Genomic DNA, 26,981 nt, shown 5'->3' with positions numbered 1-26,981 from the left:
CGCATAGGCCTAAGTGCCAAGGACTGGGCGAATTGATTAGCCTACTCTAGATGGATAAATGACCAAATAAAAGTATGATAGACCCGATAACACTAAAAAAAGAGTTGATAAAAGCGCCGTATACCAAAAACTTGATTCGCTCCTGACACACGGACTGATGTCAGACTGGCGGAGGATTCTGTGTGCTTGCCGCCTGTCAGCGCTCGCTGGTGTACAGATCGGTTCTATATAGGCTTAATGCCCTTGAACAATCATAATCAAATACACACATGATTATGCCTAAATGTCTGTCTTGGAGGTGTCTTGAGTAGGTTTGGGACAGTAGGCTATTGGGTCTGTGTTACTGTATCCAGTAATCTTTAAAGTGAAAGCAACCTATAGGTTATATAACAGCCAATAGAGCTCCAGAGGTTGATGTCACGCAGCCTAAGCGCCGCCATTTTGGCAGGCAGTTAGGGGAGCGCTAGAGCCGCGGTTGCATTGGTATCTATAACATAATTTAAAACCAGACTGTTTAAACCTTACTATTTCAACATGATGGACACCTTATGGGCACCAGGATGCCAGAACAAGTGGAAGAAAGCAAATGGCAAATAATTGTATCGTAGTAAGTTGTTGAATGCCGTGAACTTCAGTTTATTCTTCATTCTTAACTAGCGTTACTTTTACCTCGCGTAAATAATGATAAAAAATCTTCAATGAAAAACATCAAGAAAGGATATTTGAAACTAAATTAAGGATCAATAAATAAATGCTAAAGAAAAAAGAAATGACACTGAGTATGACTGATTTTATTTTACATACACAACACGGACCTGTGGATGCAGCGGCGCGCTGTTTTGGTTCGTGTTAACCTAACATAACGTTAATCTATTCACATTTCGCTCATGTAAAACAAGAGCGTGATGCAGTCTGCCTGCTATTCTATCTGTTAATGTTACTCCTGATCGCAGGCTTTCGTGAATATTTAATTTAAACATAGATTTAAGCTTCAACTAATTTTAAGTGCAACGCTAAAATATTGCATTTAGCACTAGTGCATCAACGTTATAACTTAGTGCCCATTTACGTCAAAACTAGGCTAGTTGTAACTTGCGCACAGCTGGTGCAACATAGGGATGCGCGGTATACCGGTACTGGAAAAATACCGGTATATATTTTATTTAAAACGGTACGATATCATGATTTGGCACATTTCGGTATATGCTGCTGTTCCGAAGTTCACCGCTAGATGGCAGCGCGCTACACAAACTGAGCCGAAACAACCCGCAAATGTGACAACAACATACACGGACAAAATGGATAAAGCAGTTGAATCTCACTCAAGATGCCCAAAACGAATTAATAAAGAGAAGAGTAGAAGTGACATTTGTAATGACTTTGCTTATAAAACTGATGAAGAACCATCAGACCTAGCCTAGCATCTGTCACTATCCTGACTTTAGGACTTCTGAAGAGATCGACAGGTCAGTGAATCATTCAAACCATCTCATTTAGACATTTATTATCTTTTTCCACTGATCAACGCACACACATAGCCTAACAAGATCGAATATCACAACATCTTCAACCAATGACATTTAGATCTCATTATATTTGCACGCGCACTATTGCACTATTTACATTCGCGTTAGACACACCCGACTGTGTTTATGTGAATACTCACTAAAGACGGACATTTGTACATAATTCTGTGTATTTGACTGTCTAAGGAAACTTAATGTGTAATGTGCGAGCGTGACTAAGTGACAGGCGTGTGTGTGTGTGTGTGTGTGTGTGTCGTATGAGCTCATATCTCCTGTAACTGTTATTACGAAATGCTATAACATCTCTTGCGTGTTCAAATGATTTCCGTTCTCCATCCCGAGACGAGCGTGAAATGTTGAATCGGATTATGCAGATTGCTTTGGTGTAGTGCGATGTCTTTTGAAACCAGAAGCAATTGGCTAATTTTAAGAGATTTTTGCTGAAATTATTTCTCACAAGAAAGTTTTCATATGACTGATTTGATGTGATAAGCTTTGCTGATTCATTTACTAATAAACATTTGTGGTAATTTCCCACTTTATAAACTCAAAAGTTGCATAATTGTACTCATTCTCGTGCAGTAAACCCGCGCTAATATCAGACCTTGTGGTCTCGATTTAATATCGGTACTTCGGTATTAGATTGTGGTACCGTACCGAAGCCAGAATTGTGGTATCGAGCCATCCCTAGTGCAACAGGTGTCCTGAGGGGAAAAACTCTCCGTTCCTTTATCGAGACACGTGAAAAGCAGCCCGGGGGCAGTTTAGCACCACCGCGGTGGTCTAGGGCTGTGCCGGTGAACGCACCGGCGGTCGTCGCCCAAACTTTTTTTTTTTTGTATGTTAATGCTTTAAGTGGATATTTTGACACGAGTGAAGTACAATGCTTTATGTACAGAATAAATCGATCTGGTCACCCAATTCTCCACGAATTTAACAATAGGCTTAACGTACAACATTTGATTCTACTGGACATGGAGTCTCTTATTTATTTCCCCAAATCTTGAGACGTAAATGAAGTATCTCGTTCGGCATGAATGTTGTTTCCATGGTAACAATCGCGGACCTATTATTTATTTTGTAAATAAAGCGTTGTGCTTCACTCGTGTCATAATATTCACGTAAAACAGTATTTACATACACAAAAACTATTGTTTGGCCGACCCCTGCCGGTGCTACTCAGCCACCGCGGTGGCGCTCTACCACCACGGTGGTGCGGTTGTCATGTTCACCGGACACTGGCACAGCCCTAGACCACCGTTGTGGTTAAAAAAAAAAAACTGCCACCGTCAGTCCTAGTATGTTCTGTATGATCTATTAATTTTTTCTATGTACAAGTCTATGTCTTTTGAATTAAAGTGCGCAGTGACCTCCGTTGCCTTGAAACTCATGCTGGCGCCAGCTGTTCTTGCCTGCCAAAATGGAGTCGTAAACAGAATGGGTCACGTGACCTCCAGAGCTCTGTAGGCTACCTATCAAATAACAACCACTTGAAAAAACAAAAACACACAAAAAAAAACAGTTGTCTGACTTAAACATTTTGGTTTTTTTTAAACCGACTTCAAAAGGCACTATCTGTATCTATGCTGTATTTATTTGTCCTCATATCATTTGTTTATTAGTTCTTATTTAATTACTGACTGTTTGATTAATAATTTGAGAACTTTTTATATTAGGCAATTACATATTGCTGTATTTACTTTTCCCAGATATTTCCCACCCTAAGTGATCATGTTATTAAAGCTATAGAACACCACTGGACTAGTCTTTTTTCTAAGATACCAAAATAAAGACGATTTGTGCATTTTGTTTGTTCTGTTGTCGTGTATTGTTGTGTGTCGTGTGTTGTCGACTATTGTGCATCTAACATAATACATAATATGGTAAATGTGGTATCTTAATAATAAATAAAAAAACATTGCAAAATGTTTTGCAAATTTCTGGAAATTACCACCACAAAATGCTAATTTTGTCATTGTTTTGGAACACACAGCTTATTCATTACTTTAAAGCTACACTGTGTAACTTAGTTTATTCTTAGCTAAAAACACTTAGTTCTTTCAAAAATATATGTGCTCATTAATGTATATTTACTTCTTTCGAGTAATAAAGTATTCTCGTAAGTTTATAATATGCCATTGAAAATACATACGGGTGAGGGGTTCGAATGCCGGTCGCCATGTTGCCCCTCCATCTTGAAAGTACAGTAGCCAAAGAGGGACATACCCGTAAATTCAAGCTTCGCCTTTTGCGTTCTAAAGTAACCTCATCGCTTGAAGGAGCACTAATGGACGAGGTCGAACTGGATGCCGTGTTAATCTTGGACTAAATCGGCCACCGTAGGAGTTAAAACGAAACCAGAATTGAGAGGAACAGAAACTAATATTCACTGGATGGTCATAAACCTTTACACCGCTAGATGAGGGAAAATATCACACAGTGGAGCTTTATAGGGTTAGTTCACCCAAAAATGAAATTTATGTCATTAACTGTGGGTTATTTAGACTCTTTTGAAGCGTTGACAATACATTTTAGTCCAAAGATAACAAAAAATATGACTTCATTCAGCATCGTCTTCTCTTCCGCGTTCCTCAAATAAAGAATCAAACGGTTATGAATCAGCAGATTGATTCGTGTCGCCAATGCCACGTGATTTCAGCAGTTTTGAACAGAGGATTGAACACAAACCCAGAAGAGAAGCCAATGCTGAATAAAGTCGTAGTTTTTGTTATTTTTGGACCCAAATGTATTTTGGATGCTTCAAGAGACTCTAATTAACCCACTGATGTCTCATATGGACTACTGTGATGATGTTTTTATTCCCTTTCTGGACATGGACAGTATAGTGTGCATACACTTGCATACGCTCTCGGACTAAATATAAAATATCTTAAACTGTGTGTGAAGATGAACGGAGGTCTTACGGGTGTGGAGCGACATTAGGGAGAGGAGTTAATGACACACATTTCATTTTTGGGTGAACTAACCCTTTAAGGCTAACATAGTCATACTAAAAGATAAACAACTTCCATTTCAGTAGGCCTTTAATGGCTGATTATTCCACTCACGCTGCATTCGGTGATGTAGGTGGCGAGGTCCTGCTCCAGGATGCTCCTCTGGGTCTCGGAGGCTTTGAGCTCCACATCCTTCTGCTGAAGGACTGACTCCAGATCAGTCATCTTACGCTGAAACCGCGAGATCTCCTGCTCCATCTGAGCGGCCACAAACACAAGCACCAGGTCTAAATGCATTTTACAGCAGCGCTCGGACATCGCAAACACAATCTCACTGCAAAAAATGCTTTTCTTACTTAGTATTTTTGACTTGTTTCTAGTCTAAATATCTAAAAATTCTTACATTAAGAAACATTAACTAGACAAGTAAAACATTATTGTCTTGTTTTGGGGAAAAATAACTCAAAATGTTTTTGCTTAAAATAAGATAAATAATCTGCCAATGGGGTGAGAAAATAATCTTGTTTTCTGTTTGAATTAAGATTATTTTTCTCACCCCATTGGCAGATTATTTATCTTATTTTAAGCAAAAACTCTCTTCATTTTGAGTTATTTTTCCCCAAAACAAGACAATAATTTTTGCTAGTCTAGAAAATACTTAAGAATTTGTAGATGTTTGGACTAGAAACAAGCCAAAAATACGAAGTAAGAAAAGCGTCTTTTGTAGTGTTGTGCATGCAAACATGAAGCGATAATCTTGTGGCGGTACTTTTGAAACTGTATTTGGTTCTCCATTGAATGTGTGTGACTGTATAGTGTATACATGATTTGTGTGTGTTTGCACGGTTTTCTCCAGTGCTGTTGGAGTTTAGCTCAACTGGAATAATAAGACACTATAAACACCAATCAAATGAAATCAGTGCCTTCACATATTACAGTATATTTTTGTACTGGAGAAATCTAATGTCATCTAATGCTGCATTTAGATGAATTTACACAGCAAAAAAAGTATTTACATATATTACAAGATTAATCTTTTAAAAACAATAGTTTGAACATCAAAATATGAAGTTAATTTGCAAAAACAGATAACTTTCTTTTGTTTGAATCCTTACTCAATGAATTAGTTCAAAAACACTGATTCATCCAGTAATGAAACAAATGATGTCTTTATGAGTGAGTCATTGAATCATTCACTCAAGAGATTCGTTCAAAAACACTGATTCATCCAGTAATGAAACAAATGATGTCTTTATGAGTGAGTCATTGAATCATTCACTCAAGAGATTCGTTCAAAAACACTGATTCATCCAGTAATGAAACAAATGATGTCTTTATGAGTGAGTCACTGAATCATTCACTCAAGAGATTCGTTCAAAAACACTGATTCATCCAGTAATGAAACAAATGACGTCTTTATGAGTGAGTCATTGAATCATTCACTCGAGATTCGCTTAAGTTGTTTGAATCAATTTTCATTGGTAAATAAAGCAAAAAACTGAATATTGTAGATAGATAGATAGATAGATAGATAGATAGATAGATAGATAGATAGATAGATAGATAGATAGATAGATAGATAGATAGATAGATAGATAGATAGATAGATAGATAGATAGATAGATAGATAGATAGGTGTTGCTATTCTGGAAAAACGGCGCACTTGCTTTTGTGACATTTCTTAAAGATATCAAAGATATAAGAAAAAAAATCATTCAGGGGCATTTTTGCCCTTTATATTGAATTCCAGGGTCATTATAATTGAGTTCTACGAGTCTAAATCCAGCAGTGAAACGTGCATTATCAACACACACTTTGCAAAGTTAGAGACATGCTCAATGTCAGCAATGCTACAACAATCACAATATTATCATAGATAACATCACACACCCCTAAACATCTCTGTGCTCTTACCTTGTGACATTTGTCTTGAGTGTCTTGCAGTTCTTTACTTTTGATGTGCAGTTTTTTTTCCATGGAGTTGGTCTTGGCAGGAGAGTTGAGCCCTGCGCCAACCGATCTGACGACACACAGAACAACAAACCCTTATGAGAAGCATCACACATCTCCAAAACGAGCCCATCAAATACAGCAGGAGAGTGAGAGTGGTTGTGTGTTTCCTGGTAATGTAGGAAATATCACACACGCGACGTACAGCGTCTGCTCTGCCTTTTTACATTCATTACACACTCCATTAGTTTCATGTGAATTCATTTTTCATTCGAAACCAAAGAACATAATCTTTATGTGCCACTCATTAATTAACACGAATTAGACGACAGGGAACATCTTAAAATCAGGTTCTCTTCAGTTATAAAGGCCGAATTGTGAGATGAAAAGTAGCAATTACCTTTTTTATTCCATGACAGTAACAAGCTTCGATAGAGTAGTAAGGAAAAATAGACGCGTGTGAACTCTACGATGTATTTTGGAGCATGTGTGTGGATCAGTTTTCTAAAATGTAAGATCATGAGTCTTCAATGCCTTGAATGGCATAAGCGTCTTAATGATCATTTTAAGGCGTAAAACATAAATGGCGATACGGCCTAATGTGATTATTAAACTTCATAAGGCTCTGATTTCATTAATAAATGTGAGTGCTTCACGTCTCTAAGCCTGAAGGTGGCGCTGGTGTGCGTTCCACAAACATGCCAATGTTTACTGTACGGTGTTTATAATGTAATTATTATTTGTATATTTGTAAAGATTGTATGAACGCATATTTTATCTCCTCGTCTGAATTTGAATGAGATCCTACAATAATAAAGCACAGACATTTCAGAATAAGAGTCCCAGGATATATTGTGCTTGTTTATTAAATAAAAGTCACGCCGTGTGTCCGGTTGTTATTTAGTTACACAAACTGTATGTCATTTAATTTAATATCCATTTAATTTTAAGTGAACTCTAGTATCTTCTGTCTGGGACGCCCCGTTACAGGAAAGAGTGAGAATTTATTTGACAAATGTTATTGAATATATAGATTTAACTAGTATCAGTGTTATTATAGCTAACAAAAACTAAAACCATATTTCTGTACTTGACAAACTAAAACATAAAAAGGACAATTTTTCTTAGTTTAATTTCATTAACCCGATGTATAAAACTAAAACTGAAATAAAAATGAATAAAATGTATAGACATTTTAAAGCAAACCAACAGAATTACTAAAGCTTTTAACTAAAATGAAAATGAAAGCAGAATTTAGTCGATTCAAAATCTATACAGTATCTAAGTGATACTATAATAACACTAACAGTGTGTTTTATATTTTCACACACATGCAGAAATAGTTAGTTGCGCCCCAAAAGTTTCAACATTTTTCAACTTAAGAGCACAGGTGCACCTTGGGAAAAAGAGTATGCGTCAAGCCCTGTCACCTCATGTCAATCATTGTCAAAGTCAAGTCACCTTTATTTTTTTTAGCACTTTATACAATAGAGTGCAACAGAGTCCGCTGCTTTTCCAGTTCTGGGAGTATTTTTCCATACGTTTTTCCCATGGGGATGCCATGAAACAAACAAACCAGACTCACAATGGCTTTAGTGTGGGGAAGAACTACAATCCCATGAAGCATTGCGAACAGCATAATCTCCAGCATTTCATATTTTCAGAGCGTACAAAGATTGACTTACGTCATCGCAGTGCTTCATGGGAGTGGGTGGAGCTAATGAGACATTTTGGCGCATTGCTTTTTTTAAATTTACTGATTGGTGTAATTTTCTGTACAGCATTATGGGTAATGTAGTTCTTCACCAGGAATTCCACTGTTAAAAATAAGCAGAAATGTGGGCTGATAATAGCATCAATTATCAACCTTGTATCTCACAGTAGGTCAATCTTCAAAGCTTTATAAGTTATAGTTCAAAATCAATTTCCCTGTGGAGAAAAATCAATAGTTTTTACTTCCGTATAAACCCTGACTGTTGCACTCCAATGGAAATGTTTCACCGCAGCTTCACATTAATAAACAGGCACATAACAGAATTATGATGCAAAGTTTACATTCTCTCATTTCATAATATAATGCATACGTCTTCCTCAGAGATCTGAACTCAGGATCTCAGTCTCTGCTATTAGACATCGGCTCATTACAGCTGAAAGTGCTGAGGAGGGAAAGACACACACACACACACCTAAAGTGCTGATTACACCAGAACTCCAAACCAGACCAGAGGGTAATAAAACACAACAACCGCCCTTCATTTACATACACGTGTGTGTGTGTGTGTGTGTGTGTGTGTGTGTGTGTGTGTGTGTGTGTGTGTGTGTGTGTGTGTGTGTGTGTGTGTGTACATTACGGAATCAAATTACTGCATTTACAAACTTTAACATTTTAAATGGTATGATAACCTCTGCTCTCCTCCTACCAATTGACCCCGCCCCCATCACCCATTGGTCCATCAAACAGTTAGACTCCTCCCACACTCACACCACTGCTAGATATCAGCTGTCGTCAACAGACTATTTGGAAATTTGTCGTCAACAATATTTGGAAAGCAGCAGTCACTCTTCAGGAAGCCAAACTACTGATGTATTTTAGTTGAAAACTTCTCACAGAGGACACGAAGATATAAAGAAACGCCTAAATATAGAGAACTGAACGCCTACGATAGTATAAAAAGACACGTGAACCTCAATGCAAACCAAAGACAGGAAACAACTTGAGTTCCCACATGCATCATATGTCAGTGATTCAGAACCAAATGTTGTCTGACGGATGAATGTGTTCCAAAAATAAAGACTAAAATCCCAGCAGCCACACAATCAAAACAGACTGATGGAGAATAAAACTGACAAAAATCCTGCAGCGGAGGGAAAGAGTGAACCAATCGCAGCGGCTTGAGAATATGGGCTTTGACCAGCTGACAGCTCGCCCACTGAGAGCAGAACGAAACAACAATCACCACCTGAAAGTCCACAAGCTTAAACATTCTCACAAAGTCTGCTCGGTGCATTTCGGCCATGCTTTTCTAACTCTGCAGAGCTAATATGGTGTGTCCCTCACAATGCTTCAATCTTCATCTCTTCAGCTTCTTCTGGATAACTTTCAATCGAAGAACTTCGGCTGTTTCTGCACATCTATCACTCTCAGAGAATAAGGAAAGATTGACATTTACAGATGCTGTCAGCTTCAGCTCTGATGAACACAAAACACAGTAGAGCATTAAATAATACAGTGCAGAGTAGTATAGTATAGGGTATGGAATAGTATACGGCATGTATATTAAATGGTATGGTATGATATGGTACTGTATAGTATATGGCATGGTATATTATATAGTACGGTATGGTATAGTACATTGTATGGTATGTAGAACATTTAGTACATATAGTACATTGTACGGTATATAGTATGGTATATGGTATGATATAGTATATGGTACTGTATATGGTGCTGTATATGGTACTGTAAAGTATATGGTACTGTATAGTATAGTATATGGTATAGTATATGGTACTGTATAGTATATGATATAGTATATGGTACTGTATAGTATAGTATATGGTACTGTATAGTATATGGTATAGTGTATGGTACTGTATAGTATATGGTATGGTGTAGTATATTGTATGGTACTGTATAGTATATGGTATGGTGTAGTATATTGTATGGTACTGTATAGTATATGGTATGGTATAGTATATGGTACTGTATAGTATATGGTGCTGTATAGTATAGTATATGGTATAGTATATGGTACTGTATAGTATATGATATAATATATGGTACTGTATAATATAGTATATGGTACTGTATATGGTGCTGTATATGGTACTGTATATGGTACTGTAAAGTATATGGTACTGTATAGTATAGTATATGGTATAGTATATGGTACTGTATAGTATATGATATAATATATGGTACTGTATAATATAGTATATGGTACTGTATATGGTGCTGTATATGGTACTGTATATGGTACTGTAAAGTATATGGTACTGTATAGTATAGTATATGGTATAGTATATGGTACTGTATAGTATATGATATAGTATATGGTACTGTATAATATAGTATATGGTACTGTATATGGTGCTGTATATGGTACTGTATATGGTACTGTAAAGTATATGGTACTGTATAGTATAGTATATGGTATAGTATATGGTACTGTATAGTATATGATATAGTATATGGTACTGTATAGTATAGTATATGGTACTGTATAGTATAGTATATGGTACTGTAAAGTATATGGTATAGTGTATGGTACTGTATAGTATATGGTATGGTGTAGTATATTGTATGGTACTGTATAGTATATGGTATGGTATGGTATAGTATATGGTGCTGTATAGTATAGTATACGGTAGTGTTGGGCGATATGCCTAATTTTCCAATCGTCATATCGTCAGCCTGTGAGATCGCCGATACACGATCTTATCGCGTCGGGGCGGAGCATTCAGTGGCGTAACTTTGTTTTAAAAAGTGGGTGGGACAGTCTCACGAAAATGCGTATAAATAGTACGAGTGTGCAATCTCGTGGAATGTATACGTCAAAATGAGCTTTGGCTTACAAATGGTAGGCTACGCTGTTTTTTGTGTGCATATGATACACACTTTATGGCGTATTATAAGGGGATGCATCTAAACACAATATAGCGTTAGTGTCCAGATTTTTCACGTGAATAAAGGCATAGATTTGCACACTTTAAATCCTCGTATTTTTTTCTCATTAAAACCAAATATCATCAGTGATTGTACATGAAGAGCAGGGACAGTTTTTGTGCATTTTGTTTCGTGATTTTACCGGAACGAATAAAAAAAGTTAGATTAAAGTGCTCTGCACATGCACGAGCCACGAGAGAAATCTGCACCACTGAAAACAGCGGCAACGAGCGCCAGATCGCCTCTTATTTAACAAACGAAATTATGCTCTTCTAGTTAACCAGATGTGTTGTGTTTGTATTAGTTAGGTTCATCGGTGAAGCAATCCGTGTGCAACTGGTCGGCTGTTGCATACCACAAACACAGCATTTATTCATTATTTTTTATTTAAAATCCAAAAGTTTTTACTGAACATGGCTCGTCAAAATTGCAATTCTCTTTGTTTACTCTTCTAAGTCAGGTTAACGTACTAGCCTACATAAACAGCATTTTATTCAATTCATTTATTCATATTTAGATTTAGCTCACACAAGTGGCAAAACATTTAAACATAGGTTATAGCCTAAATCACAAACATTTTAAATTAGAAACTTACAATAGGCTATTCAAAAACAGCCGACTCTCGTCTTTTCTTTCGTTTTTAAACCTTTTAAAGGAAATCCTGCAGTCTCGTTTCCTTGTTTAACTTGAGAAAAAAAGCCATGTGTTGACTTTGAAACAAGAGTAGGCCTATATTTTAAATTATATGCATCTGTGGATAAATTACTAGATTTTCGCGTCAGTAGGCTACATGTTTATTTTAATGCGAACAATGTTCTGTTGCTTTAATGCAGCAGCGCAGCAAAGAATAGACTCGGTACGAAAATGATCCGTGCACTGCTGCAGACGCTCCTGGAACGGACTGACGGACTGCATCCGCGTGCAGTATGAAAGCTGTCATCCGTTAACATGGGTACGGAAAAAAATACGCGCCGCACACGCACTGCAGACGGAGTAGGCTATGTATGAAACGGCTCCATCTGAACACGTGTTCAGTGCAGTGGGCAACATAACTCCCCACCGCAACCCTCTCAAACCCGAGAGAGTAAACCAGCTGGTTTTCTTTATAAAAAACATTTTTGGGAATAGATACCTGAATTGCATAACAATAATTGTTGTCTTAATTGTTTGTGGCCTTGTGTTTGTTTTAGCAATAAGTTCATTCGAGTAGCCTATACATTTGAGGTGATTTAATTGTTATGCCGTTTTTTTTGAGTTCTTTCATTGTGTTTTTTATTTATTAAAGCCTATTTCGTTATTTATTATTTTTAGGCTACCGTCAACCTGGTGTCGCAGCCTGTCTATTCTAATGGACTATTTATTTCTGTAGCCCATACAGCGGGCAAGGGCTAAAACACATTATTAGAAAATACATTGTCTGCTGACATCTAAGTATTTCACCGCACTTTAACAAGAAATCTTAGCTTAACGGCCAGTGCAATATTTTTTGTTCATTGTTGTTCCGTCGTTAAGTCGTTTGAAATAAAGTTGCTTTTACTTTTTGACTGATTGCTCTGTTCAAATTTATAGGCTATAGCCTATAATTATAATATAGCAATTTGTTATTGTATTATTATAAGTATAAAATAAATGTACATTTATGAAAGAAAAAAAAAGAAAGGCTTTAGCCTGATGATGATGATGCCGTTTTCGCCGTGGCTTATGTGAATTTGTGAATATAGGGCTAGGTTGATCACCTTGCAATTCAATTCTGTTTTTTAGTCTTTAAAAAAAAAAATTTTCACTGAAGAGTAACTCATTTTTACATTTTAAAAGCGTGTGGTGTTGCTCTCGCAGTAGCCTATATATGCGGCACATAGCCTGTGAGTGCAACACCACGCTTTGATGTTGATGTGAATAGTAAGGCTAAGCAGAATAAGTACAATTAATGTAATGATGATGATAATAATAATAACTATGATCATAAATATTTTAATTTAATAATGATTTTTATTTATTTATTATATTCATGGGGAGCGAGCCAAATATCGCCTTGAAATCGCCAACAGCTTCAGCTTTCGGCGATCTCTCTGCCTATCGTCGATACACGATACTATCGTCTATCGGCACAACCCTAGTATATGGTACTGTATACTATAGTATATGGTATGGTGTAGTACATTGTATGGTACTATATGGTATAGTATATGGTATAGTATATGGTACTGCATAGTATATGGTCCGGTGTAGTATATGGTATAGTATACAGTACTGTATAGTTTATGGTATAGTATATGGTACTGTATAGTATATGGTACGGTGTAGTATATTGTATGGTACTGTATAGTATATGGTATTGTATAGTATATGGTATAGTATATGGTACTGTATATGGTACTGTATAGTATATGGTACTGTATAGTATATGGTACTGTACTGTATAGTATATGGTATAGTATATGGTATGGTGTAGTATATGGTATAGTATACGGTTCTGTATAGTTTATGGTATAGTGTATGGTACTGTATAGTATATGGTATGGTGTAGTATATTGTATGGTACTGTATAGTATATGGTATTGTATAGTATATGGTATAGTATATGGTACTGTATAGTATAGTATATGGTACTGTATAGTATATGGTATAGTATATGGTACTGTACTGTATAGTATATGGTACTGTATAGTATATGGTATAGTATATGGTACTGTACTGTATAGTATATGGTATGGTATAGCATATGGTACGGTATAGTATATGGTACTCTTTAGTATATGGTATAGTACAGTGGTTCCCAAACCTGTCCTGGAGGACCCCCAGGACTGCACATTTTGCATGTTTCCCTCATCAGACACACCTGATCTAACTCATCAGCTCATTAGTAGAGATAGCAAGACCTGAAGTGGGTGTGTCTGATTAGGGAGACATACAAAATGTGCAGTGCTGGGGGTCCTCCAGGACAGGTTTGGGAACCACTGGTATAGTATATGGTACTGTATAGTATATGGTATAGTATATGGTACTGTATAGTATATGGTATAGTATATGGTATGGTATAGTATATGGTACTGTAAAGTATATGGTATAGTATATGGTATATGGTATAGTATATGGTACTGTACAGTATAGTATATGGTACTGTATAGTATATGGTTCTGTACTGTATAGTATATGGTATAGTATATGGTATAGTATTTGGTACTGTATAGTATATGGTACGGTATAGTATATGGTACTGTTTAGTATATGGTATAGTATATCGTACTGTATAGTATATGGTACTGTATAGTATATGGTATGGTAAAGTATATGGTACTGTTTAGTATATGGTATAGTATATGGTACTGTATAGTATATGGTATAGTATATGGTATAGTATATGGTACTGTACAGTATATGGTATAGTATATGGTACTGTATAGTATATGGTATAGTATATGGTATGGTATAGTATATGGTATGGTATATGGTATGGTATAGTATATGGTACTGTATAGTATATGGTATAGTATATGGTACTGTATAGTATATGGTATAGTATATGGTACTGTATAGTATATGGTATAACATATGGTACTGTATAGTATATAGCATATGGTACTGAATAGTATATGGTATAGTATATGGTATGGTATAGTATATGGTACTGTATAGTATATGGTATAGGGTATGGAATATGGTACGTTATATTATATGGTACGGTATGGTATAGTATATGGTACTGTATAGTATATGGTATAGTATATGGTACTGTATAGTATATGGTACTGTATAGTATATGGTATAGCATATGGTATGGTATAGTATATGGTACTGTATAGTATATGGTATAGCATATGGTACTGTATAGTATATGGCATAGTATATGGTACTGTATAGTATATGGTATAGCATATGGTACAGCATATGGTACTGTATAGTATATGGTACAGCATATGGTACTGTATAGTATATGGTACAGCATATGGTACTGTATAGTATATGGTATAGCATATGGTACTGTATAGTATATGGTATGGAATATGGTACGTTATATTATATGGTACAGTATGGTATAGTATATGGTACTGTATAGTATATGGTGTGGTATATGGTATGGTATAGTATATGTCATGGTATAGTATATGGTACTGTATAGTATATGATATAGCATATGGTATGGTATAGTATATAGTATAGCATATGGTACTGCATAGTATATGGTACTGTATAGTATATGGTACTGTATAGTATATGGTATGGTATAGTATATGGTACTGTATAGTATATGGTATAACATATGGTACTGTATAGTACATGGTATAGTGTATGGTACTGTATAGTATATGGTATAGTATATGGTATGGTATAGTTTATGGTATGGTATAGTATATGGTACTGTATAGTATATGGTATAGCATATGGTACTGTATAGTACATGGTATAGTATATGGTACTGTATAGTATATGGTATAGTATATGGTATGGTATAGTATATGGTACTGTATAGTATATGGTATAGTATATGGTACTGTATAGTACATGGTATAGTATATGGTACTGTATAGTACATGGTATAGTATATGGTACTGTATAGTATATGGTATAGTATATGGTATGGTATAGTATATGGTACTGTATAGTATATGGTATAGCATATGGTACTGTATAGTATATGGTATAGTATATGGTACTGTATAGTATGATATAGCATATGGTACTGTATAGTACATGGTATAGTATATGGTACTGTATAGTATATGGTATAGCATATGGTACTGTATAGTACATGGTATAGTATATGGTACTGTATAGTATGATATAGCATATGGTACTGTATAGTATATGGTACTGTATAGTATGATATAGCATATGGTATGGTATTGCATATGGTACAGCATAGTTGACACACACCGGCATATTCTCGCTCAGCCCGGTTAACCTCTGAGCACGGCGAACGCGCGTTCTGCTGGACTCTTACCTCATGACAGTGTGTTAGTGTTAGTGTGTGATCGGTCTGAATTTCGCGCGGGATTGCACATAAATTAATTCTACTAATTTCGTGCTCACATCTGAAGCGCACCGACACAGCCTACCGTAATAAAGCCGCCTCTGACATGAAAGTGCAAACATTTGCTTCTTTTTCCAGCTTATTATTGGTCAAATACACTCAAAGAACTATCAGTGCACATCTGGAAGAGTATTAACGTAAACACAGTCGCAAACAGTTCAGGAAGAATGAGTAACAGGAGCAGTGTTTAGGATCCGTGCGTCCGTTAGTCTTAAAGGGACCGCAGTCATTTGTTATTCAAACTACAAAAAGACAAACGATCACACTGCTCTTGACTGATCGACTTGTGTAACTTTAATAGTTTCATCTGTAGCTATTGAATTTTTTACAAAGAACATTATCCAATGTTGTTTTAAATGTAATTACTATGCATTTTTTTATTCAGTTTCTTATCTGAATGTTAGACCTACCTGAAAAAATAAAGAAGTCTATTTAATTTGTATCTTCTATTCTATTGCATTTATTTGTGCTATTGTTGGTAATCTGTTTATTTGTTCTTATTTTATTACTGTTTACTCGTCTTTTTGAATTCAATTTACCATTCCCCCCTTTGAAATGATTTGTCTATGAAGCTTTGCCAGAACATAACTCAGTTACTACTGCGATTGCTCTGGTTTTAACCAGGCTATCATAAGGACTCAATTAATGTCTTTGGTCCCTCCATGACCATGCATATGTCCTCCTATCAAAACACAACTAAATGCATCAGAGGGGCTGTGAAATGGAAAAGCCGGATGCGTTGAGACCCCCTCGAGAGCGTATAAATACACCAGCGAAGTCTAACCAGATTAAAGGTTCTGGCTGTTTGTTGTAAAGCAGTCCATTACCCAACGCTTACAGACTTCCCTTTGGAGAAGCCCAACGCATCCCAGGGGTCTGATCAGAACGGCCCACAACCGACTTGATTATTGAGAGTGTGTGTGTGTGTTTGGGATCAAAGTGTAATTATAGGCTATGCATTTCAAATTGTGCCTTTTGAGAATGTGTTCTTCTGGGTGTGTGTGGGAAATTCAGTCTCAAAGGGAAAGATAAACTGCAACGGGAAAATGTGCCGTTGACCGTAGATAATTACATTTCACATTAGTCGGCGTCAATAAAGGTTTCAGGTGTAGTTCAATTATTACAGCCTTAGCATTGAAATGGATAATTCAAGCGTCACCAGCATCCAAACACAACACGTCAGAGCCTTCAAGGGTTAGTTCCCCCAAAAATGAAATTTATGTCATTAACTCCTAACCCTTGGACCATACATTTTGGTCCAAAAAACTACAAAAACTACGACTTTATTCAGCATTGGCTTCTCTTCCGCGTTTGTGTTCAATCCTCAAATAAAGATTCAAACGGTTATGAATCAGTGAATTGATTCATGATTCGGCTCGTGTGTCAAACAGCTGAAATCACGTGGCATTGGCGATCCGAATCATGAATCAATTCGCTGATTCATAACCGTTTGAATCTTTATTTGAGGATTGAACACAAACGCGGAAGAGAAGCCAATGCTGAATAAAGTCGTAGTTTTTGTTATTTTTGGACCCAAATGTATTTCTGATGCTTCAAGAGACTCTAATTAACCCACTGATGTCTCATATGGACTACTGTGATGATGTTTTTATTCCCTTTCTGGACATGGACAGTATAGTGTGCATACACTTGCATACGCTCTCGGACTAAATATAAAATATCTTAAACTGTGTGTGAAGATGAACGGAGGTCTTACGGATGTGGAGCGACATTAGGGGGAGGAGTTAATGACAGACATTTCATTTTTGGGTGAACTAACCCTAAGTGGGTGGTGGTTGCATTGACATCTGCGCCGGATATAAACACACTCACGCATTCTGTGAATACAATAGCTATTGATCTGCTGGAACGCTGATGCATTCCAACATGGCCTATTCTTAGACGAGGCTGACTCACAGCTTACATTCGGTAAATGTTCTCCCAGCGTTCCTGCGGCTCACACATGCTGCGCTCTATTGATCAGCCATCGAGAAAGGTCAAGGAAACGAGTGGGGCAGGTTTCTCTAAGTGGGCGTCTGCGGGATGAAACAAGCCCTGTGTCCACCATTAGAGTTCTTGTATTATCATTTCAGACCACTATTGTGTATCTGACCATTTTTTTTTTTTTTACTTTCTAATTATCTTTACAACTGTTTTAATTATCCTTGTTTTTACTTCTTACATATGTTACCACTATTTTAATTAAATTCTATGTAAAGCACTTTGAATTGCCATTGGGTATGAAATGTGCTTTACAAATAAACATGCCTTGCGTTCTTGGAGGATGAGGGCTTTGCTTTGATGTGCATAGAATCAAAAGCAAAGAAAAATGTGTAATCACAGTCAGTCATTTACATGCATTAAATATACAACAACAAAAAGACAACAAAAAGGACAGTTTGACCCGAATCACAGAAATTAACTCTAAAGGATCTATACACTTTGGTTAACAATATTCTTCAAAATATTTTCTGACTCATACAGGTTTGAAATGACATAAAACAGGCATGATCTGCCAATGGGGTGAGAAAAATCATCTTGTTTCTTGTTTCCGTCCCAATCAGACACAAGATTATTTTTCTCACCCCATTGGCAGATCATTTTGCCTGTTTTAAGCAAAAAATCTCTTCATTTTGATTTTATTTTCAACAAAACAAGAAAAAATATCTTATGTCATTTTACTATTATCTAGTAAATGCATTTTGATTTAAGAAATGTTAGATATTTAGACAAGAAACAAGACAAAATTACTGAGTAAGAATACATTTTTTGCAGTGCAGCGCTATTGTGGCTGCTGTGTGTCACGAGATGCATGACACGTCGCCAATAAAACAATAAGGCGATGCGCTTGAAAATATGTAGTCAATATGGTTATATTTCTGCAAATTGGTTCAGGCACCGGTACCGTTTTGGCACCAGTATGGTAAAAAAAATTTTTTTAAACGATACCCAACCCTAATCAAAAATAATTTTATCAACCCAGAGCCAGAACTCAAACATAAAAACTGAGCATCGCATAAACAAAATGGCTTTGAACCAGGTTTGGTGGCTTTTAAATCAGCATGCAAAACACAAAGCTACTCAAAGTGATCAGGGCAGCTGGAGTGTGTGATCGAACGTCTTCCATGTCAGCCGCCATACACACATTAAACCATCCTATTAACATTTTCAGATCAGATACGGTCAGAATCATAAACCTCTATTTCAAAGCACATCTGTCACTCTCACACCCATTGAAGACTGGCCAGAAATTAATTAAAATTCTGTCACACTGCAAAAAAAGCTTTTCTTATTTAGTATTTTTGTCTTGTTTCTAGTCTAAACATCTAGAAATGTTTAAAACAAGATGCATTTACTAGACAAGCAAAAATAATTGTCTTGTTTTGGGAACAAATAACTCAAAATGAAGAGAGTTTTTGCTTAAAATAAGATAAATAATCTGCCAATGGGGTCAGAAAAATATCCTTAAAACGACATTATTTTACTCACCCCACTGGCAGTTTTTCTCTCTTACTTTAAGCAAAAACTCTCTTAATTGAGTTATTTTTCCCAAAACAAGACAATAATTTTTACTTGTCTAGTTAATGTTTCTTAAAGTAAGAATTTTTAGATATTTAGACTAGAAACGAGACAAAAATACTGAGTAAGAAAAGCATTTTATGCAGTGCATGCATTCGGAGCCTGGCGGTCTCTGGTCACTGTATGGAAAAACACAGCGCACTCGAATAAAGTCGACAAATTCTCATTACTGTACAAACTATTCCTGACAAACCAGTTTCCCTTTGAGTTCTTTAACCAGTCCGTTACCCAGACTAACATGAGTCACAGAGAGAAGAGGAACCCACCTACGCTGCACCGGTCATTATAGTGTGAACCTACAGGAAGCGCTCCAATTAAAGCAACTCAACACAAGCAGTCTCTCAGAGATGCTTCAGCGTGACATATATCGTTAATGCGCTTTTACTACACAATGGGGCAAATGTTAAACGCCACTGAAGAGCGTGCCATGATTGCTGCTGTCTAAATCACTACGATAACAACAGAACGTGGTACTTTGTTCTGGGAGTCAATTAGTTCTCACGATGACAAAAGTTGAAGGATGTACGGTCAATTAGAGATCTCAAGGATCGGTATCACGGGCGATTGTGTGTTTTTTCAGCTGTCACACAGGTGGTGTGAGAAGGTGGCGGTCTACAAGTGGGTTAGCCAAACCGCCATTAAAGGGTTACTTCAGTGATTTAGCATCAAGCTTTGTATTTAAACGGGGTCATTAATGTGTTCAGTAGAAATGTGAAATTATTTTTGAATTTGGTGCCTTCTAGACTGAGAAAAGACAGAAAATGTATTTGTCTCATGCGGATGAAAGACAACAATTCCCAGAATGCATTGCTTCGCTGCCCTGTGAGGCCACGCCCAAAGCCACCGCTACTAGATCACTTTCCCAGTTTATATAGGCTTATAAAGTGAATCTATAGGCTAATATAATGAATATATAGGCTAATATAATGAATCTATAGGCTAATATAATGAATATATAGGCTAATATAATGAATCTATAGGCTAATATAATGAATCTATAGGCTAATATAGTGAATATAGAGGCTAATATAATGAATATATAGGCTAATATAGTGAATGTATAGGCTAATATAGTGAATATATAGGCTAACATAATGAATCTATAGGTTAATATAGTGAATATATAGGCTAATATAGTGAATCTATAGGCTAATATAGTGAATCTATAGGCTTATAAAGTGAATCTATAGGCTAATATAGTGAATCTATAGGCTTATAAAGTGAATCTATAGGCTAATATAGTGAATATATAGGCTAATATAGTGAATATATAGGCTAATATAGTGAATCTATAGGCTAATATAGTGAATCTATAGGCTAATATAGTGAATCTATAGGCTAATATAGTGAATCTATAGGCTAATATAGTGAATATATAGGCTAATATAGTGAATCTATAGGCTTATATAGTGAATCTATAGGCTAATATAGTGAATCTATAGGCTAATATAGTGAATCTATAGGCTAATATAGTGAATCTATAGGCTTATATAGTGAATCTATAGGCTAATATAGTGAATCTATAGGCTAATATAGTGAATCTATAGGCTTATAAAGTGAATCTATAGGCTAATATAGTGAATATATAGGCTAATATAGTGAATATATAGGCTAATATAATGAATATATATAGGCTAATATAGTGAATATATAGGCTTATAAAGTGAATCTATAGGCTTATAAAGTGAATCTATAGGCTAATATAGTGAATCTACAGGCTAATATAGTGAATCTACAGGCTAATATAGTGAATCTACAGGCTAATATAGTGAATCTACAGGCTAATATAGTGAATCTATAGGCTAATATAGTGAATCTATAGGCTAATATAGTGAATATATAGGCTAATATAGTGAATATATAGGCTTATATAGTGAATCTATAGGGTAATATTATAGTAAATCTATAGGCTAATATAGTGAATATATAGGCGTATAAAGTGAATCTATAGGGTAATATAATGAATATATAGACTAATATAGTGAATATATAGGCTAATATAATGAATCTATAAGCAAATATAATGAATATATAGGTTAATATAGTGAATATATAGGCTAATATAATGAATCTATAAGCTAATATAATGAATATATAGGTTAATATAGTGAATATATAGGCTAATATAATGAATCTATAAGCTAATATAATGAATATATAGGTTAATATATAATCTATAAGCTAATATAATGAATATATAGGTTAATAGTGAATATATAGTCTAATATAATGAATCTATAAGCTAATATAATGAATATATAGGTTAATATAGTGAATATATAGGCTAATATAGTGAATCTATAAGCTAATATAATGAATATATTGGTTAATATAGTGAATATATAGGCTAATATAGTGAATATATAGGCTAATATAATGAATCTATAAGCTAATATAATGAATATATAGGTTAATATAGTGAATATATAGGCTAATATAATGAATCTATAAGCTAATATAATGAATATATAGGTTAATATAGTGAATATATAGGCTAATATAGTGAATATATAGGCTAATATAATGAATCTATTGGTTAATATAGTGAATATATAGGCTAATATAGTGAATCTATAGGTTAATATAGTGAATATATAGGCTAATATAGTGAATCTATAGGCTAATATAGTGAATATATAGGCTAATATAGTGAATATATAGACTAATATAGTGAATATATAGGTTAATATAGTGAATATATAGGCTAATATAGTGAATATATAGGCTAATATAATGAATCTATAGGTTAATATAGTGAATATATAGGCTAATATAGTGAATATATAGACTAATATAGTGAATATATAGGTTAATATAGTGAATATATAGGCTAATATAATGAATATATAGGTTAATATAGTGAATATATAGGCTAATATAGTGAATATATAGACTAATATAGTGAATATATAGGCTAATATAGTGAATATATAGACTAATATAGTGAATATATAGGTTAATATAGTGAATATATAGGCTAATATAATGAATATATAGGTTAATATAGTGAATATATAGGAAAATATAGGTCATATATTTAGTGAAAGAGTTTGTTCCTCTAGTGAACTCACAGCAGTGGACACTGAAGAACTTCTGAGGTAAATGTTCTCAAGCTGTTTTGTCTTTCCGCCGTTGAAACACCGATTGAGCGATTACACAACATATGATGCGTTTCAGTAAGTTGTAATATATCCTCAACATACCTTAAGGAATATTAATTCATGTTTATTCTTTAGGAAGAGATGATCGCGGTCACACGAGCGCCGCCGACGCTCCTATACAGTGATCAGTCACGTCACATTAACGAGCGTCAAAACGGCATTTATCGTTTGAATTCTGTGATAAAATTGACTGTATATTTAATATGTTCGCGTGGAACTCAGATTGAAGTGTGTTCCGTGCGTAAAGCCGACTGTTGAAGATTGCACACGTGCCCGAACCGAAAGCCCTGCACCGAAACGCTTCGGTACGAATACATGTACCGTTACACCCATATATATGATCGTATTGCATTTATACAGATCGTGTCTAAACGAACATAACGCTGTCAAAGGCTGAATCCTTTATTTGTGGTAAAGCCCAACGTTCCGGGGCTATGTGTTTTTCATACGGGCTACCAAAACGTATCACCGGCCTTCCTTTCTGGATGTGTGTTGTTCATTCTCTTGCATTGATATTTTAAGAAAAAATACTATCGTAGAAGTTGATGCTGATAAGTCTGACTCTGCAGTGAGGGGTGTGTGCCACATGGATGGAGGACCCAAGGTTTCCCAGCAGAACATTGGCCAAAGCATCACACTGCCTCCGCCGGCTCGCCTTCTTCCCATAGTGCATCCTGGGGCCATGTGTTCCCCAGGTAAGCCACACACACACACCCGGCCATCCACGTGATGTAGAAGAACACGTGATTCCTCAGACCAGGCCACCTTCTTCCATTGCTCCGTGGTCCAGTTCTGATGCTCACGTGCCACTGTTGGTGCTTTCGGCGGGGTCAGAGGTCATCCTGACTGGTCCATACGCCTCAAACTGAGCTGCTCTGTGTATTCTGACAGCTTTCTATCAGCATTAACTTCTGGAGCAGTTTGAGCTCCAGTAGCTCGTCTGTTTGATCGGACCCCACGGGCCAGCCTTCGCTCCCCACGGTCATCAATGAGCCTTGGCCGCCCATGACCCTGTGGCCGGTTCTCCACTGGTCCTTCCTTGGAGCACTTTTGATAGATACTGACCACTGCAGACCGGGAACAGCCCACAAGAGCTGCAGTTTTGGAGATGCTCTGACCCAGTCGTCTAGCCGTCACAATCTGGCCAAACTCGCTCAAATCCTTACGCTTGCCCATTTCTTCTAACGCATCAACTCTGAGGACAAAATGTTCACTTGCTGCCTAATATATCCCACCCACTAACAGGTGATGAAGAGATCATCAGTGTTATTCACTTTACCGGTCATCAGTTCATGTATTCCCTGAGAATTGGACCAGTGACACTAAACACCATGTTAAATATTTAAACAAACGCTACTTAATAGTGTGCAAATGCCTCCACACAAAGAGTGAGTTTCTGAAATAAAAAAATAAATAGAAAACAAAGGAATTCCAGCAATGAGTTTGTTTACCAAACATGGGAAGAATTCAGGAAACCTGTTTGGACACTGTTAGCTGATTAAAGTGACACAGACATGACACACCTTATGAAAAAGATTTCCCATGACACCTCCAGTGCACATTTCACCTGACATGTTTACCCAATTACTGTGACAGATCGGGACCTACTGAATCTGTTAATAAGGGAAAGAGAAATACATCATCTCTGGCATGACGGACCTATGGTGAGCAAACACACACACAGACTAAACACATCACGACAACACCGAGATCTGAAGCGCCACAAAAACAACCGGAATATAAATCTAGAATCCTACGATGGATGTGCTTCCTGTTCGTAAACACACAAAAGAACGTGTGTGTGTGTGTGTGTGTGTGTGTGTGTGTGTGTGTGTGTGTGTGTGTGTGTGTGTGTGTGTGTGTGTGTGTGTGTATGCACTGCAAAAAAATGAATTTCTTACTTAGTATTTTTGTCTTGTCAAAATCTCAAAAAATTCTTACATTAAGAAACATGTACTAGACAAGTACAAATCATTGTCTTGTTTTGGGGAAAATAACTCAAAATGAAGAGAGTTTTTGCTTAAAATAAGATAAATAATCTGCCAATGGGGTGAGATAAACAATCTTAATTCAAACAGAAAACAAGATTATTTTTCACACCCCATTGGCAGATTATTTATCTTATTTTAAGATAAAAACTCTCTTCATTTTGATGTAAGAATTGTTAGATATTTTAACTAGAAACAAGACAAAAATACTAAGAAAAGCATTTTTTGCAGTGTGTCTAAAACACACCTACTGCGGGCACAATGCATGCATTTCTGAAGCGTGCATCAGTGAAGATGAATACAGATGTTTTGTTTGCCTCCGGATGGATCCAGCCTCCGGTGGGCCAATCAGGAGCTGTGCTTCTGCATTATTATTCCCACGCTCCTCGGCTGGGGCTGTTTGTGTTGCGTTCGGCGGGTTTCAGTGCCGCTTTATGAAGACGGCAGCAACATGACATAAGGCTAATACGCATCAGGATTAGACAGAGAATGAGCGAATGAATGGATTGAGAGAGAAGGGGGGGGGGGGGGCGTGGGAAGGAAACTCACCCTGGTTACCATAGAAATGCATTCTGGGTTCATTCTCTTTCTGACTAACGTTATAAAGCTTCAGCTCACTGTTTTTCCCTGTAGCCCCTGGGGGGGTAAAACACGTTATTTACGGCTGATCTGGGACCAGATTCCCAAGCAAAACCTTCACCTGATCCACATCATGATCTCAGCGCAGGAAGAGAGCGGCGCATAAAGTCACACATCAATGCATTCATAGAGGCAGGGAATCACTGGGCAGGACGTCACACACACACACACACACACACGCACGCATACACACACTCATTCACACTTATTTTGTATTGTATGTATTACTAAAATCAACCAATTAAAAACAGTAAAACAAGCAATGACGTTTAAAGAAGTGATGTTTTTTCCCACATTACAGTAATGAGATTTTGCATTATGGTAATGAAATGGGAAAATGTTATTTTAAATTAAATGGAATACATTAAATACATTAAAAAAATTACAATGATGAGAATTGGGAGGATATTAAATAAAAAATAAAAAATAAAAATAAAAAATATATAACAGTAATACGTTTTTTTTGGCATTATGATTATGACAATTGGGGACAAACAGAAAATCTTATTAAAACAAAATATTTACTAAGAATTGGGAAAACAAAATAAAAAAATGAAATAAAAAATATTGCAGTAATGATTTATTTTTGTTGCATTATGGTAATGACAATTGGGGAAATTAAATGAACATTTTATTAAAGTAAATGAATAAAAAAATGACAATTGGGATAAAAGCAAAAAATATATATAATAAAAATATTACAGTAATGAGACTTGCATTATGGTAATGAAAATGGGGGGGGGGGTAAAAAAACTGAAAATAAATTAAATGGGAAAAAACTACAATAAAGAGAATTAGGAGGAAATTTAAAAAAAATGTTTTACAGTAAATGAGACTTTTTGCATTATGGTAATGACATTTAGGGGAGAAGAAATGCAAAAAAACTGAAAATAAATTGGACGAAAAAACATTATAATAATAAGAATTGGAAGGAAATTAAATTTAAAAAACTAAATCTTATTAAATAAAATAAATTTAATTAAAAAACATTACAATAATGAGAATTGGGATGAAAATTTAATAAAGAAATTAAATTAAAAAATATTACAGTAATGAGGATTTTTTGCGTTATAGTAATGAAATGGGAACATTTAATTTAAAATAAAAAGGAAATAAATTACAACATAGTTTTAGAGAAAAAATATATATATATGTATAGTAATGTGAAACTTGGGGGATATTTTTTTTTTTAAAAGGAAAATAATAGATCTCATGCTTTTCTTTTCAGATTCATAGACGAAACCCAACCCGTTCAATAAACACCAACCCAGAAGATCAGATGCAAACACAGACCAAAACAACAGAGCACATCGCCGCAAACACACACACACACACAGAGCCGATCACGTTACACCGTGTTTACGTGCTGAGGGGGTTTCATTGTGCGGCACGATCATATCACACTCCGGACGAGGGTCTCCCCTGCATGCACATCCGTCAGATATTGTGATCAGAGAATCTCACATTACAAAAACATCCTCTCACA

General features: G+C 35.9%; 1 protein-coding gene across 7 annotated transcripts in view; it reads right to left on the bottom strand.

Annotated features, from left to right (window-relative positions):
- The window catches only part of cita (citron rho-interacting serine/threonine kinase a), a 196,765-nt gene that overhangs the window by 111,222 nt on the left and 58,562 nt on the right, over positions 1 to 26,981 (bottom strand). For all 7 annotated transcript variants that reach the window (XM_067439785.1, XM_067439788.1, XM_067439786.1 and 4 more), the window contains 2 exons: positions 6,395 to 6,500; positions 4,595 to 4,738 (listed from right to left, as the gene is read on the bottom strand). In XM_067439785.1, the coding sequence (XP_067295886.1) occupies positions 4,595 to 4,738; positions 6,395 to 6,500 (250 nt within the window). The remainder of the gene's footprint in view (positions 1 to 4,594; positions 4,739 to 6,394; positions 6,501 to 26,981) is intronic.

This window comes from Pseudorasbora parva, chromosome 3 (assembly GCF_024679245.1).
Source record: "Pseudorasbora parva isolate DD20220531a chromosome 3, ASM2467924v1, whole genome shotgun sequence".
Taxonomy (NCBI): domain Eukaryota; kingdom Metazoa; phylum Chordata; class Actinopteri; order Cypriniformes; family Gobionidae; genus Pseudorasbora; species Pseudorasbora parva.
This window is presented reverse-complemented; position numbering and strand designations above follow the sequence as displayed.